The 17029-nt window shown below is 38.7% G+C and overlaps 1 protein-coding gene across 2 annotated transcripts; it reads right to left on the reverse strand.

The window, feature by feature from the left end:
• Nucleotides 1-1532: 1532 nt before the first annotated feature.
• On the reverse strand, nucleotides 1533-8071 carry ZNF770 (zinc finger protein 770). 2 transcript variants are annotated; one of them, XM_090271945.1, is made up of 2 exons: nucleotides 7961-8071; nucleotides 1533-4071 (listed from the first exon to the last, which is right to left on the reverse strand). In XM_090271945.1, exon 2 carries the CDS (start codon nucleotides 4013-4015, stop codon nucleotides 1898-1900), a length of 2118 nt encoding a protein of 705 aa, XP_090128071.1. In that variant the 5' UTR covers nucleotides 4016-4071; nucleotides 7961-8071; the 3' UTR covers nucleotides 1533-1897. The 2 variants fall into 2 exon arrangements, with proteins under 2 accessions (XP_090128071.1, XP_090128070.1); XM_090271944.1 differs by having other exon boundaries at nucleotides 7933-8071.
• Nucleotides 8072-17029: the final 8958 nt, after the last annotated feature.

Genomic DNA, 17029 nt, shown 5'->3' on the forward strand with positions numbered 1-17029 from the left:
GATAGTAAAGGTAAGTAAGTATTTTGTTACAGGTACTTCAAATAGCACTACAGTACATCTTTGACAAAAATTTTTTACAGTATTCCCACTTTCAATATGAAACAGCTTAAAAAGGCATGGGCCAATAAAAGTATAGTACCACTTAGGCAAATAAAATCTAATGATCACACAAGCACAACACTGTTAAGGACTTTCCCTGTTTGGGTTGGGAAAGGAATATATAAGACATTTACTTCAAATAAAATTATATTAGTAGCTTAGGAAAACCCCAAAATACATTAATATCAAACATAAAAAGGGGAAAAAACCATTGAAACTTGCTTTAAAGTAACAGATGTGTTCTTGAAGTTTTGCCTAAAGCAAATTGTATAAACCGTCTTGCTTGCACTGGAGGCATGAGTCTCAAGGAAACCCAAAAGAACTTCTTTAAAACATGATTCTCCTGCACATTTGTACATTACTGGGCGTTTTATGCATACTGTGATGTTTCATCTCTGTAAATTAAACCCAAGTTTCTCAAAATTTCACTTGTAAAACCAGTAAGCAGACGCCCCCTCTCCCCCCACACGCACAGTTTGTCTAGTATGATGCAAAACTTACAATTGTTCATTTATCCGTTCTCAAGAGAGGGCCTGTCATTGTATTTAAGTATGCCAGGATAAATGCCCACCTATTCTTTTCACCATAGAAAGATAATGGTAATTTTTTATTGCTGGGAAATGTTTAAGATTTTATTAAAAATGGCAAATATGAAGGACAATTTGTGATTATAAGTCTTTTATAGTTTAAGATGAAATATTTCCCAAATCATGCCAGTACTGTATAGAAGAAAGACACCCTCAATTCTATCAGCATCTTATTCCTATACAGGAATAATTACCTTATTAATGAAAATAATTTACTCAGGATCAACATAACATTCTTTATATCAGAATATTGCAAAACACAGAGGAATAAAAACTATGACTGGACCTAGTCATTTCATTTTGATCAAATTTAGAATATATTTAGTTAAGTCATAGGACCACTCAGTTAAGAGACATTAAAAGAAATTTCAACTAAAATGTAAAAATCAACTGCTGTCAATTATTAATCAGCAAACAGACAAATTATACTTATTCCTCTGAAAGTGTAACACTGCATACATATCATCAAAAAGATTATGGCACTTGACAATATTCCTGATAAGTAAACATGTAAATATGTGGAGGTACATTCTAGCCTCTCCCCTACTTTTAAATTATTTTGGGAAAGACAACAGCAGGCTGGGCAAAAAACTGATCCTATCACCTGCGAAAAAGGAGGTGAAGCTACCACAGAATCCTAAGAATAAACAGCTTGGAAAAGACCAGTGAATAATGCTGATATTCTCATCCATTTACTTTTTTTGCCTTTATATTTTTTAAACTTACAAGAAAAAAGTTATGCAATGGAATTTGAGCTATCAGTGAACAAAATTGTGCTTTCATGTGAAATGAAATATGGTGGCGCTATTTGCTGCAGCCAAAAACCAATTTTTGCCTTAATTTTTTTTTTTTTTGACTACCTAAAAGGAGATGGCATGTCTCAAGGAATAATTCCTTTAAAAAATAAACAAGGCTGAATTGTTTGTACTGCTTCTTCAATTTATAACACTTCCAATACAGCAAAAGCATATATTACAATAAAATACATGCTTACTTTATGGCATCAAATCATGTTCTCCCCTCTAAAAATTTGGCTATTCCTAAAACATTGTATTAATTTTTGATGTATCTTACCTTATGTTGCAGGACAAGCAACTGCCTATAAAATCATTCAAGCTAATGCAGGACTTTTGATAAAAATTCATTTTAAGTGATTCAGGCTTTAAGAACAAGATCACCAGAGACCACAAATGTGTTAGTGGGTCTGTCAGTTACATAACCGAATTTAAGACAACTACTTTTTCTTGTGGTCGTTCCTTAAAGTGAGTGAGTTGATGTCTTTTCCAGTGAGGGGCCTGTCTAAATGTTTTGCCACAGACTGAGCATTCAAATGGCTTCTGCCCTGCATGAATTAGATAGTGTCTTTCCAGTTTGGATGGAGATCTAAAACTTTTAGAACAAACACTGCATTGGTAAAGAAGGCCATCATTCTTCTCAGTAGGTCCTGAATAACTACAACAATGGCTATGATGGCTCTGCTCTGATTCCAGAAGTGCACTGGAGAGATAGGGCTCCCTGTTCCTACAGTGGATACCAGGAATGAAATCCTCTGATTCTGCCTTAACTTTTATTTCTGATGTTTGACGGGACTCTGGGACCTCACATTTTTGAAAACCAAGAGTCTGGCATTGCTGGGAGGCATTATAGTTAACATTATCACCCGGATGAATGAAATGTTTGCTCAATTTGTCAAATTCTACTTGGCAAAGAGATCTTCTATAAGGAATCTTTTCAATATGAGTTAATTTATGTCTTTTTAAGTGAGCTGACTGTCTGAAAGATTTCCCACAAACATTACAGCCAAAAGGCCTCTGTCCAGTATGAATTAAATAGTGTCTTTGTAGTTTGGATATAGAAGGAAATACTTTCTCACATTTGTCACAAGGACACATCTTATGTCCAGTAGGCATGTTTTCACTTGGAACTGAAAAACCACACTGAAGCACTTCACAGTTATCAAAAAATTCCTCACCTGATGAACCATTGATAGATATGTCTTTATTATTCACTGAATTATCCATAGTTAGCATGTTTTCTGTTGTAAGGATACCTTTCAAGTTTTTTCCCATATTTTGGCTCTGAAAGTGCTTTTGCCAAGAAGATGGCAAAGTCAACATTTTCTTCTTTTTATTGCCAACTTTCTTATATGTTCCGTGTTTACCAAGAGAACCCATAAATGTTCTCTGGGTTTGTTCAGGGCTCTGCTCACCAGAAATAAATTCACAATTTTTTAAGAAACCATTTTTAAATACTTTTTTCTCAGATTGAAAATTATCTAATTTCTTACTCCCGACACGTTTCAACTTGGCCAAGATTTTTTTAACAATGGTTTTATAGTTGAGGCTTCTTTTGAAACTGCTTGGAATTTTGCCACTTCTGCCAGGAAAACACTTGTGTCCATTGAGAATTTGCTCTGATTCAAAACACTCTTCGCACTCTGGACATTGAAAAGGAACGATATAAATAGAGTGAACATCAAGTTGATTATTCTCCTCAGATTCACCTCTATCACCATTTTCAAAACCATTCTGCTTTGCATTTAATTTATTAGGCAGGGGGTATGATTCTGGACTCTTTATCTTTAAAGAAAGAGTCTGAAAAGTCTTACTCCTGGTATGGATTTGTTTATGCTTTAGAAGTTTGCTTTGAATCTTAAATCCTTTTTGACAGAAACAACACTGAAAAGGTCTTTCTTCTGAATGTGTAAGTTGGTGGATTTTTAAATGAGTTGACTGTCGGAAAGATTTACTGCACAGGACACATTTAAAAGGCCTCTGACCAGTGTGAATAAGTGCATGCCTATCAAGTTTTGACTGTGATGGAAACATCTTGTCGCAGATTGTACATGCGTGAATATTCTTTTTCTTTGTAGGACTGCAGGCAGGATCAGATGTAGTACATGGATGTAATGCCCTTCTGTCTTCTGTGGCAAAAGTATGATACATTCCATTCACTGGTTTTTCTTGCTTGGCCTCCAGCAATCTTCTGACCTGTTTAACATCATTCTGGTAGGTTTCATTGTGAAGGTGTTGGTGCTTCACAAACGTCTTCAGATTTTTAAAGCGGCGTTGACAAATACTACATTTAAAAGGCAGATTATGAGTTAGTTGATGTCTTTCCAGATGAACTAGTTGCCTAAAGGTTTTATGACACACATCACATTCAAATGGCTTCTGACCAGTATGAATTAGATAATGCCTAGCTAATTTTGATGGTGTTTCAAAGTGCTTGAAGCAAATATTGCAAATATATGGCCTGTTTCTAGGTAGTTTGTTGGCTACTATACACTGTTCAATTTTTAGCGTTTTTAAATTGTTTTCAGCCATCATATTCTTTGGTGATATATTCTGATGAGCTCCATAGTATTCTTAATCTCCACAGATGTCTAAAAATTAAAAATAAAAATGTATTAATTAAAAAATTATTTATTCATGTAAAATAAGTAACTCAAATTGTCCTTTGGCTAAAATGTCAGGGATAAGAAGGTGATCTGGACTTTTCTTGTGTTTAAAAATTAAAATCCATTTTAGACGACTATTTTAGAATCATAAAACTAATTTCACATATATAGAGAAATGATGAGTCTTTGAAAGAAATATTAAAAATCCTGTATAGTTTTAAGCTATATTTCTAATGAAGATGCTACATTAAAATGAGACTCCACTGAATTCTTTAACATTAAGTAGACCTTTTAATTCCAATTTTCCTAGTTCACTATTAAGTAGATTTGTCAATATTTAGTTGCTTTGTCTGTTTGTTTTTGTAACTTTGGGCTTGAAAGCTAAACAGTTTATGAATTAAAATATAATACTAAAAATAAGATGCATTTGCATTCAATTATAGCATACTCTAAACATGATTTGAGAAAGGAATGTTTTATTTATCAAAATTAATTTCTTAGCCACATCATTTAGCACTATTCACTCTCAATTACTTCTTTGGATCAAAAAAGACAACATGGACAACTGGGAGAAAATATCCCAGTTAACCTGGGTTCTAGTCCTAGATTTGCCGCCATATAATCTTGGTGGCAGGAAGATGGAAAAACAGATTCCTCATCTGTAAAATGGAGAAAAATGACTCCTGATGTATCTGAACCTATTGGAAAACTGAAGTGATATAAATGTTAAGGTATTTTTTAGGTCAACACTAAAATTTTAAAACTTTATCCTTATCTACTTAATATCATTTCTGTGGTTTCTGACTAAGATAAATACACTAAATTTACAGTTCTTTTTATTTCACCTTTCCACTTTGTTGTAGAATTGCTATAAGACAAGTACAGAGGCAATGAAGTCCACACACTGACTACATATATACATCTATGGTTAAGTACTTGAAAGTTGAGTGTGGTTCACTTTTTAGGCAATATAATAAAAGGATCCTTTTGTTTTCAGACTTAATGCAAAGGTAATTTTTTTCCCTCTAATATACCTATGTAGGACACATAAAAAAGGCACTTTCACAATCATCTTGCAACCTATCTTCTCTTACGAGCCAGTTTTCTTCTCATCCTTCTTCTACTACTTCATTCTCCTTAAATAAGGGAGTCAGAGATTTAAGAAAATGAAACAAAAGAAAAAACACTGTTCTAGCTCTCTCATTCTAATTTTGTATCCTCCAGTTGAAATCAGAGCTGACAAGTTTACCAGAAACTTGGGGTTCTTTTTTCCACTGATTTAGCCAACATCCAATATATATGCTATTTGCTATTTAATGTCCTCACCTAGAAAACCCCTTAAACACAAAATCACAAACACACTCACTGTGTGGCTCTCTTCAGCAATCTAAATCAGAAACAAAGTAAAATCATAATTCACTTGTTGAGCAAATATCTTCTATTAATTGCTTTACCAGTGTTTTTTAAATTGCATGTCACTACCCAATAATGGATTGTGAAATCAATTTAGTGGGTCATGATCAGCATTTTTGTTTAATAAAACAGAGTATAAATATATCAGATTGTATAACATATAGCAAGGATAAATACTGTTTTGTGAAACTTCCATAGGAAGAGATAAAAAGTTTATGAAAGCTGTTCCTGACATACTTCTTCATACATTAGGCAGAGGAACTCACAACAAAGAAATCACTTCATTCAAAGTCGCTAAGGATGAGACAGGATTACTAAGAAGAACAACAGTGTCTGGTTTTGTTCAATTGGCCCATATAATCCCAAAATATTGATCAAAAATCTAATCAGAGACCAAATGAAATATACCACAGAAATTTATGCAAAATAATCTGATTGCAAGCCACTATATTTATAAAATACCTAGATATCCATGTCAGTAACAGTCAGTTGTTGGTGCTATTAATATGAATTTTTATAACACCAAGTTAGAGAAATAACAGGTGAACAACCTCCAAATCCCTAAACATGTTAATACAGTTATGAGGGTTAAAATTAAGTCATGAATCCAGTGAACTGCCAAGAACTTGGCAATTTATTTAATTCCTGTCAAGCAATCAGATATCGATGTGGTCAATTAAGACAATGAGCCAAACTGAAAGAAATAAGCAAGCTTTTGTTCACTTACTGTGACAGTGTAGGAAAAAGGCTAAATGGAATGACACTAGATCAGGGAGAACATTGCATACAATCATCTTACTGCTGAGGAGGCACAAACAAAAGGCTTCTGCCTCTTTATGGACCTGTGGATCATGCCAAGGAGGAAGGGCAGGCTACGAGTGGAAAGGTTCTGGGTCAAAATGGAGAAAAGTGCATCAATCAGAGCTGTCCCCTCCCAATAAGGTGTTGGTAGAGGCGCCTGGGAAATGCCTCAACCAAGGTCCTCAGAACTGAGGTACCTGAGTCAGTAATGTAGTATAGTGTGCACATGGCTAACAGGAAGAAAGGGTGAGTCCCTAACTGCAACTCCCTCCAGAAACCTGCAATGCACTGACCATGCACAAGTTTGGTTGGGGGGTGGGCAGACAGCTCCCTAGCTCCCCACCTCCCCTATCCAAGCTAGCTAGGCAAAGCCTTGCAATTATTGATGGTTGGGTCTGAAACATCCACAAAGGATTTTGGCCTGGAGCTGGACTCCTCAATTTCTGTTGTATATTTCTCCTTCCCTTAGTGTCTATGAAACACTTTTGAAAAAAATCCCACACTGGAACCACACACAACCAACCACCTCTGATTATAATAGGAATTGACTACCTATAGTTCCTGTGCCAAAGAGTCTATGGTTGATCATCTACCACTAGGGCCAAGAATGGATACTATTGTCACTGGTCTCCAAAGCACACCGGAAAACACTTTCTGGGAGCTCTGTGTTGTTAGCGCTATTGGTGGCGAGAAGTGCTCTCATCTCCTATTTATAAGTGACAGCTCAGGGATCCCCAAGGCTGCAAGCGTAGTCCTCCGCGTACTTATACAGGATGCATATTAATTTGGTAGAGGTCCAAATCCCACTTCAACTGATTCTCTGTGCCTCTCAACTTATTTTTCTGGTCAATAATATTTAAACACACACACACAACTCCTAAATTGTGTAATTTCTATGTTACTCTGAAAATAAAAATAAAACAGTAAATCTCAATGGTTCAATCTGAAAACTATTCTGACAACAGCAAGATATACTCCATTAGAAGACTGTAAAAACTGGTTTCAAAAATCTCCAAAGTTGTTTCAAGGCTGAAGGCTTGTTGGTTTTCTAGCCTTAACTAACACCATGAAAACGAAGTGAGCATATCACAAAAGCCAATGAAAAAGAAAGACCTGAGAGAAACTTAAGACAACTTTCAGTTGGGGAATAATCTCTGGCGACATTTATCAAAGCGTGTCCCTTATTTTAGTTTCTCTACCCCACATACCCCACCCACTCTCTTGGCCTTGAACCCTCACCTCACCTTCCCAGGGGGACTGCACTGGACAGAAGATCCTGACATCTAGCCCTTGTCCTAATTGCCCACAACCAATAAGGCCCTAGGGGTTTAGCCGAGTCCAGAGACTGCAAAATCCCACACCAGGAAAGGAAGGGCAAGCAAGGGTGAAAACTGCTGTGGCCGCAGCCAGGGAAAATATGCCTTATGTGACACGACCCGTCACAGCAGAGGAAAAGCATTCTCTCTGGGCTTTCCTCTCAGCGATTCCCACTCCCCGGGAGACGCAGCCAAGGCGCGGGGAAGTGAGAAAGGAAAAGGAGCCGAGGTCGTGGCGTCCCCGTTCTGGGTCCCTGACCACCTTGGAGGGATAAAGGCAGGCCCGACCCTTCTCGAGGCTCGCTCCACCTCACACCTGGGTTCCTGAAGTGCTCTTCACGCACCTGCAACTGGCACGGACCTGGCAGCCGCACATCTCAAGGCCCAGGCGCCGCGAAGGCTGCACGATCAAGTTCACCGGAGCAAGCACGGGTCCGCAGGTCCGGCGCGGCGACGTGCTGAGCGCGCAGGCGCAACACTCAGGAGCGCCCGGGAAGCGGTCCGGCTGGAAATACGCTCCCTCACACCGTAGGTCCGCTGTCGCGTCGGTGCGAGCCGCGAGTCTCGTGAAGGAGAAGGTGCTCGGAGACAGTTGTGTCCCCAACCACAGCGCCACTCACCCCGCACCTCTGTTGCGCAAGGGAAGAGAACAGAGGGTGAAAAAGGGTGTATGTATTTTCCATCTCAACCCTAAGTCTCGACTAGGAAAATCCTGTCCCCTTGCCATTGGGCTCAAGGCTCGATTGTAAACTGGCGAGCCAGCCTTCAATGCCCACGCGCCTCGTCCCCTCTAATGCAGAAGGCCAGTGATAAACAAAACGCCACTTACTAGGGCACTCTGTATATTATTAATATGGCATAGGCGTCAGAGACATGGACTTTGTGGCCAGACATAACTGGGCTCCACTCTTGGCTCTGCCCGCTGCTGACCTTGCTGGCTTCTCTGAGCCTCCTTCATTCGATGTACCTATTTGGTTGTCTGCTATGTACAGACCTCTGCGCCTAGCCTCTTGGTTTCTTCAGATTTCTCTGTCAGATGAGTGTAAAGTGCTCAACACAATGCCTAGTGCGTAGTAAGCCTCAAATAGTTATTGCCATTTATTAATTACTGTTTTTATATTAAATACAATAATTTTATGAAACGATAAGATCCCATTTTAAGATAAGGAAAATGAGGCCCCGACATGAAGGAACTTACTCAACATCACACATCTGATAAATGATGGAAGTTGTATTTGAACAGGAAGTATAACAACAGACCTGCACTTCTAATTCACAACTGCTTCCCAAATTATATTAACATTTTATGCAGACGCAAGGGTTAAATGTGTAACAGTTACAGACTGTACTCACTGAATAAGATGTTTACGTATCTACTGAAGATTTGAAATACAAAATACATTAGAAAAGAATTTATTATGAATTTTTGCAGGTTCTGATTGAAATTGTCTCTGTATGATAGATGAAATGAGAACATGTAAAAGCATGTTTTTATGACAATGTTTTGTTTATTTATTTTTGTGATTTAATCTTTATTGTATTTTTTTCGTTACCATTTAGTTCCATAATACCGCCCTGTCCCAATAATCACCACACTGTTTGTCCACGTCCATGAGTCCTTTTTCTCTTTTTGCTCAATCCCTCCACCCTCTAACCTCCTCCACTCCCCACCCCGACCCTGGCTTAGCTGCCCTCCTGCTCTGTATTTTGTTTGTTAGTTCAGTCTGTTCATGTGTTTGTTCCCATATGAGTAAAATCATATGGTACTTGTCTTTCTCTGACTGGCTTATTTCACTTAACTTAATGTTCGCCAGGTCCATCCATATTGTCACAAAGGGTAAAATTATCTTCCTTTTTATGGCTGAGTGTATTCCATTGTGTAAATGTTCCATAGTTGCTTTATCCACCCATATCTTGGTTATCGTAAATAAGGCTGCAGGGAACATAGTGGTGCTTATGTTTTTTTGAAGTAGCTTTTTGGGTTCTTTCAGATATATTCCCAGAAGTGGGATCCCTAGGTCAAAAGGCAGATCCATTTTTAATTTTTTAGGTACCTTCACACTGCTTTCTGCAGTGACTGGCTGCACCAGTCTGCATTCCCACCAATAGTGCAAAACAGTTCCCCTTTATCCACATCCTTGCTAGCTAGCACTTGTTGTTTGTTGATTTATTGATGATAGCCATTCTGACAGGTGTGAGATTATATCTCGTGGGGGTTTTACTTTGTATTCCTCTGATGATCAGTGACATTGAGCATCTTTTTATATGTCTATTGGCCATCTGTATGTCCTCTTTGGAGAAGTGTCTATTCAGGTCCTTTGACCAGTTTTTAATTGGGTTGTTTGCTGGTTGTTTTGGTGTTGAGTTTTGTAAGTTTTTTATAAATTTTGGATATTAACCCTTACCAGATGTATCAGCAAATATGTTCTCCCATTCTGTAGGTTGTATCTTTATTTTGTTGATGATTTCCTTTGCTGTACAAAAACCTTTTAGTTTGATGTAGTCCCATTTGTTTATTTTTTTCTTTTGTTTCTCTTGCCCGAGGCGATGTATCTGATAAAAATTGCTACAAGCAATGTTTGAGATTTTGCTGCCTATGTTTTTTTCTAGAATTTTATGGTTTCAGGTCTAACATTTAAGTCCTTGATCCATTTTGAATTTATTTTTGTGTGTGGTGTAAGAAGGTGGTCTAGTATCATTTATCTGCATGTATCTGTCTAATTTTCCCAACACCATTTATTGAATAAACTATCTTTATTCCATTTTATGTGCTTACTTCCTCTGTCAAATATTAATTGACAATAAAAGTGTGGGTTTATTTCTGGGCTTCCATTGATCTATGTGTCTGTTTTTATGTCACTATCATGCTGTTTTGATTACTATAGGCTTATAGTATAGTTTGGTATTAGGTAGTGTGATTCCTCCAAATTTGTTCCTCTTTCTCAGGATCGCTGTTGCTATGTGAGGCATTTTGTAGTTCCATATAAATTTTTTGAAATATTATTTCTAGCTCTTTGAAATAAGTAATTGGAATCTTAACAAGAATTGCATTGAATCTCAGTAAATGGTCCTCTGGCTGCTATAATAGTCTAGGCCAACCAAGAAGGGAGGGTGGAGTGGTAAAATAAACCAAACTATTTACTTATGGGGTCAGAAGAACTTGACACTGAGATCCCTGTTCATTTCTAGATCTTAATTTCTGTCAGACAAGATAGAGTTCTCACAGGTGCATTCTACCAAAAAAAAAAAAAAAAAAAAAAAAAAAATGCCCATCCTCAGAAGAGCCAGAACAGACTGAAGCTTTTTCTTCTCAGCCTCTCCCTCACATAGTGCTGTGGGTTTTTTTTTTTTTTTTTTTTTTCAGATTTAATGTGTTTTATTGATTAAAATATTACATTTGTGCCAATTTCCCTTCCCTCTGCTCCCCTCCACCCGGTGGCCCCCCTCCCTCCAGTTGTCCCCCCCTTTTAGATTATGTCCATTAGTTGTGCATACAGTTCCTCCCAACCTCTCTCCGTCTATTCCATTCCCTCCTACCATGATCCCCAATTCCTATATCATCTCCCTCCCTCTCCCCACTCCCCCTCCCTGTTGACCTCCCCCCATTATGCTTCCCGTACACACAGTTCCTTTTCCACTCTCGTTGCCTGTTTAGTTTGCCTTTGTTTCATCTCCCTAGCTTCTGTTTTTTAAACCAGTCCCTTTAACATCTCATATAACAGTGGTTTGGATCTAATGAACTCTTTCAGTTTTATTTTGTCCTGGAAACACTTTCTCTGTCCTTCTATTCTGAATGACAATTTCGCTGGATAGAGTATTCGTGGTTGTAGGTTTTGGATTTTCATTACTTTGAATATTTCTTGCCAGTCCCTTCTTGCCTGTAGGGTCTCCCTTGAGAAGTCAGCTGATAGTCTAATTGGGACCCCTTTGTACATAATTCTTTTCTTCTCTCTTGCTGCTTTTAAGATTCTCTCTTTATCTTTAATTTTTGACATTTTGATTATAATGTGTCTTGGAGTGGTTCTCCCTGGGTCCAGTCTCTTGGGAACTCTCCTTGCTTCCTGGACCTGCAAGTCTATTCCCTTCCCCAAGTCTGGGAAGTTCTCCTTTATTATATTTTCACTCAATTTTTCAAGTTCTAGTTCATCTTCCTCACTCTCTGGCAAACCAATGATTCTTATGTTGGGCCTTTTATAGCTGTCCCAGAGGTTTCTGATCCTCTCATTGTTGCTTCCCATTTCCTCTCGCTGCATTGGTTGACTGCTTGTTCCTTCTCCATATTCCAGTTTGTTGAAATGAACTCTGGATTTTTTTTCCTCACCATCTGTCTCGTATGTGGTTTTGTTCCTTTCGTTATGAATGTTTTTCGCTTCTTTCTTATCTTTTTCCTGCTCTTTTGTGAATTCTGTAAGCCACCTGATAACAATGGCCCAGAACTGAGCCTCTGACAGGTTTCTTATCTGTTCATCTGTCAGGTTCTCTATCTGTTGTCTGGTGAGTTGTGTCACCGGGATTTCTATAGTTGTCTGCCTCATTTTGACAGATGCGTTTTGTTTTCTTGGGCTGGCTATAGGGGGCAGTGCCTTCGTACGCGTCACAAATCAGCGACCGGCGCCTGTCTGCGACCTATTTCGCAGCCCTGTGGTGCTTTCTTTGGGGGCGGGGGTCCAAGATGGATTCACACAGTTATTCAGCTAGGAGACCGGGATCCGTCCTCCCGCCCCCCTGGGCCTCACTGTTCAAGGCGATGCGGTGGCTGCTTTCCCCAGTGCTGGGGTCGTGCACTGCCAGGGGCTTGACTGCCGCCGGGATTTTTCGCCGCCCCGCCGCTGTCTCAGGTGCGACCGCAAACAGCACTGCCCTCTTTAACTCTTACCTGCCCAAATGGCACCGCTGGTTTATAACTTCATATGTTGGACTTCCGTGTAGTTTTATTTTCTGGAATTTCTAGTTATCCTTTGTTTTGAAGTAGTTGTATTCCTCTCTAGTTGTAGAGGGAGACCTATCGTGTCCGTCTAAGCCTCCATCTTAGTGCTGTGGGTTTTAATCTGTCTCTGGTGGCTGTTAGATTCCAGGGGCAGACATGTGAGATATCTCTTGTTTAGAGCCTGGCTTCATAAATAATTCAATTTGGTAGCCATGGTTCCTGTTTAAGGCTCAGGGATTTTTCCTTTTTAAATCCTCATTTGAGGATATGTTTATTGATTTTAGAGAGAGAGAGAGAGGAAGGGAGAGACGTCTATGTGAGAGACAAACATCGATCGGCTGTTCCTTCCCCATCGGGGATTGAACCCACAACATTTTGGGGCATAGGGCAATGCTCTAACCAAATGAGCCACTCAGCCAGAAGGCCCAAGAATTTTTCTGACATGCTCTCTGACCTAGAATAAGGAAGCCACTTGGCCCTAGTCAGGGGTCTTTGGTAGTTAAAAATCTGAACTCGGGTGGCTGAGTTTTGCACACTCCACACAGCTGGACTGGTGACTTAAATTCTAAATTGGAACAAAGTCTTCTCTCTTCCTTTCCTTGAATAACTTCCTTAACAGCATGGAGTGGGGAGAATAACTCAAATTTTCACAGGAAGTTCTCAGCTTCTTCTATAATGCTTTGCTTTAAATTCCTCCTACAGTAACTTGCTTCAACAAGCCTGGTTTTTGCAAACTGCTTTCCAACTGCAATGTGGAATGCTTTTTTGCAAAAGCCTCTTAGGTTTTTAACACATACACAAAGGTCATTTCTCCTTCCAGCTGTTACATTGTCAAAAATCTGATTTATTTACTACATTACCAAATATTGTTAAGCATTCAGGTACTCGGAGGGATGCATTTGCAGCTTTGCGATCACATAAATTCTTAATTCTGGATCCCGCAAACTTGTAATTAATTACTGCCCACATCCTGACTGCCACCTCTCTAACATGCCAGGGGAGTGTAAAAATTCTCCTTCATGTATAACAGAAAATGTTAATATTTTTTTTTGTGGTATATGGTGTTCACTAGGGGAACAGGCGGACCAAAGTTTGAATCAAAGAGGGACCCTGTCTCAGTAGAAGAAGTAGACATAATAGGAAATTTTCATCAGCTCTGTATTGAGTTGCCTTGTGTCCCTGAAAAATATATGTTCCAGTTCTAACCTCAGGTACTTGACTTTATTTGGATATAGTGTTTTTGATGATGTAATTAAGGATTTTTATATGAAATCATCCCGGATTTAAGGTGAACATGAAATCTGATGACTGATGTCCTTATAAGAAATGAAGAGGACACAGAGAGAAATACAGACACACAAAGGAGAAGACTATGCAAATGTGGAGGCAGAGGTTGGAGTCGATGAATACCTGGGGTCCCGAGAAACTGAACGAGGCAAAAAATAATTCCTCCTTAGAGCCTTCAGCGGGAGTATAGCCCTGCTGACACCTTGATTTTGTCTTTTAGCCTCCAGAACATTGAAAGAATAAATTCCTGTTTTTTTAAACCATGAATTCTGTGGTCCTTCGCCACAACAGCCCTAGGAAAATAATATAAGTCCGCATATGTTTATTTCCTCGACAAAACATTTATTGAGTACTACCACGTTCCAGGCAGAGAAACAAGGCAGGCAAATTCTTTGCTCTTATAGAGGTTACATTCTGGTGGTGATGGTGATGTGAAAGATATAAAATAAATAAGTAAATGATAAATAAAGTAATTTCCAGTGGAGATAAGGACATTGGGACAAGGTGATATGAAAGAGAATGTGAGGACATCTTTAGATTAAGTCGTCAGGGAAAGTCTCTGAGGAGAGGACATAGGAACTAAAACCTGATGAAAAAGTAAGCACTAGAGATGTGAAGATAGATCAATGGGAAGAGAGTTGCAGGCAAATGTTGTAGCTAGTACAAAGGTTCTCAGACAGGAATGACTACATTATGTTTCAGGACAGTAGCTCAAGAATGGCACTCAAGGAGGAAGTGGTATAAAATGAAATGAGCTCAGAAAATGGTAGGGTCAGATCCTGTGCAGCCTTATAAACCACAGTAAAGAGTCTAGGTTTTATTCTAGAAGTAAGTGGAAGCATATGGAAGGCTTTAAGAAGGAAAGTAATCTGACTTGAAATTTTGAAAGACTTCTACTGCTGCCATGTTGAAGTATGGAAGATTTGTATGGTGTCAATTTAGATAAACCAGGATTATGTTTCCCGGAATTGTCTTCTCTGCATGGGCTCAGGGTTAGCCAGCCTCACAACAAGAATTTTGTACTCTATTTGAAAAGCAGAAAGGAAACAGTATTCAACTGTTTTTGCACTTGGAAGGTTGGAGCAGGGTAGGTAACAAGGCACCACTTCAGTGTACTCACGTTATTGTAATCTGCTGGCTCACCTTCTTGTCCTGGGGCAACATCCAGCCCACAGCTCTTTCAACTTCTGCCATATTTTCTTCTTTAGCTTTTCTAAATCCTGGGCCAAGAGCTTATTTAGCTCCATGACTAAGGGCATCAGCTTCTCCTATGTGGCACATACTCTCATCAAAGTTGTAGGCTTGGAGGTGGTGAGAGATTGACAATGATTCTAACCCATCTTTATAAGTTCAAGTTTATCTTCACATATTCCAGCTGATCCTTGTATCCCCCCTTCACAGTCATCATCCCTTCCAAGTGCCAGCCTCAGGCTCCTGCCTCAGACAGAAATGTTTAATCAGCTCCCAAAGTTGTGTACAGTCAAAGCTCTTAATAAATTTATATATATATAAACACACATGAATTTATATATTATATATATAAGTATTTATATGGCTATATAAATGTTTGTGCATTTTAATATATTTATATAAATATATTATATATAAATGTTATATTTTATATACTTAAATTTATTTTATTTTTGAAATATGTAATATTTTATACACTTAAATATTTATTATATATGAAATCTATATATTTGTCATTTATATATGTGTTTACACACACACACACACACACCCCAGATTTGTCCAGAAAAAATCCACCCATTGTTAATATAACGAGAACAGTTCACATGACATCGATGTAATCTGGCAGCCAAGGAGAATGGACTGGAATGCACATGCATGAACAATGACGACTTCACTGTACTGGTCAGTGGGGGTGGTAGACTTTGTTGAGTGAACATGTGTGCTGTGTAGCCCTCACATTTAAAATGACAGAGCGAGTAAAGCAACAAATCTGCACCAAATTGTGCATTAAGCTTGAACATTCCACCACAGAAACTATTTAGATGATTCAGAAGGCTGTAGCTATGGGCAATTGGTGATTGGCGGCTTCATCACAAAAATGCACCTGCTCATGCATCATATCTCATGCAGAATTTTTTAGTGAAGCATCAAATCACCCAGGTGACTCAGCCCCACTACAGCCCAGATTTGGCACCCTGCAACTTCTGGCTTTTCCCAAAACTAAAATCAACATTGAAAGAGAAGAGATTTCAGACCATCAATCAGGTTCAGGGAAATATGATGGGGCAGCTGATGGGGACTGGGAGAACTTTGTGAGGTCCCAAGGTGCCTACTTTGAAGGGGACTAAGGCATCATTGTCCTATGTACAATGTTTCTTGTACATTGTATCTTTTTCAATAAATGTCTTTGTTTTTCATATTATGTGGCTGGATACCTTCTGGATAGATCTCATATATATCTGTCCATTCTTATGGTTCTGCTTCTTTGAACACCATTGAAGCAGCAGGCAAAGGTGAAAGCAGGTACACATGTTAGAAAGCCATTATCATTTAATCTGGAACCAGCAATTCAGAAATGTCATGAAAATGGGCGAAGTGTATCAATTTAAGAAATGTTTTGAAGGCTGTATTCATTAGGGTTCCCCAGAGAAATAGAACCAATAGGATGTAGTTATATAGAGAGAAAACAAGAGAATTGTTATAAGGAACTGGCTCACGTAATTATGGAGGCTGAGAAGTCTCAAGATCTATGGTTGACAAGCTCCAGTCTGAAAGCCCACAAGTTTAAGACTCAAGAATTGATGATGTTTTGGTTTGAGTCTGAAGGCACGAAAAGACTCATGCCTCATCTCAAATAGTCAAGCAGAAAGAGTTCTCTTCTACTCTTGGGAAGGTTAGCTTTTTTGTTTTATTCAGGACATCAACTGATTAGATGAGGCCCACCCATATTAGGGAGAACAATCTGCTTTACTCAGTCTAATGATTCAAATGTTAATCTCATGCAGAAACACCTTCACAAACATATCCAGAATAATGTTTGACCAAATTTCTGGGCCCCAGCCAACTTGACACACAAAATTCACTATCACGAAGGTTGAATTTACAAAAGTATATTGGATGTAGGTTTGGCTTTGTGTGCAATTTCACCATGTCTCACACAAGGATTCTACAGTTGGTTTAATGCTCTGCTGTTGCTATCCTGAAATTCTCAGTAATTTTTAAAGAA

The sequence above is a fragment of the Furipterus horrens genome, unplaced genomic scaffold (genome assembly GCF_987537825.1).
Source record: "Furipterus horrens unplaced genomic scaffold, mFurHor1.1.pri manual_scaffold_3, whole genome shotgun sequence".
NCBI classification, from domain to species: domain Eukaryota; kingdom Metazoa; phylum Chordata; class Mammalia; order Chiroptera; family Furipteridae; genus Furipterus; species Furipterus horrens.

Bases quoted from the DNA above. Each gene is read 5' to 3' on its own strand.
- ZNF770 (XM_090271945.1), bottom strand. From the start codon at position 4,015: ATGATGGCTGAAAACAATTTAAAAACGCTAAAAATTGAACAGTGTATA.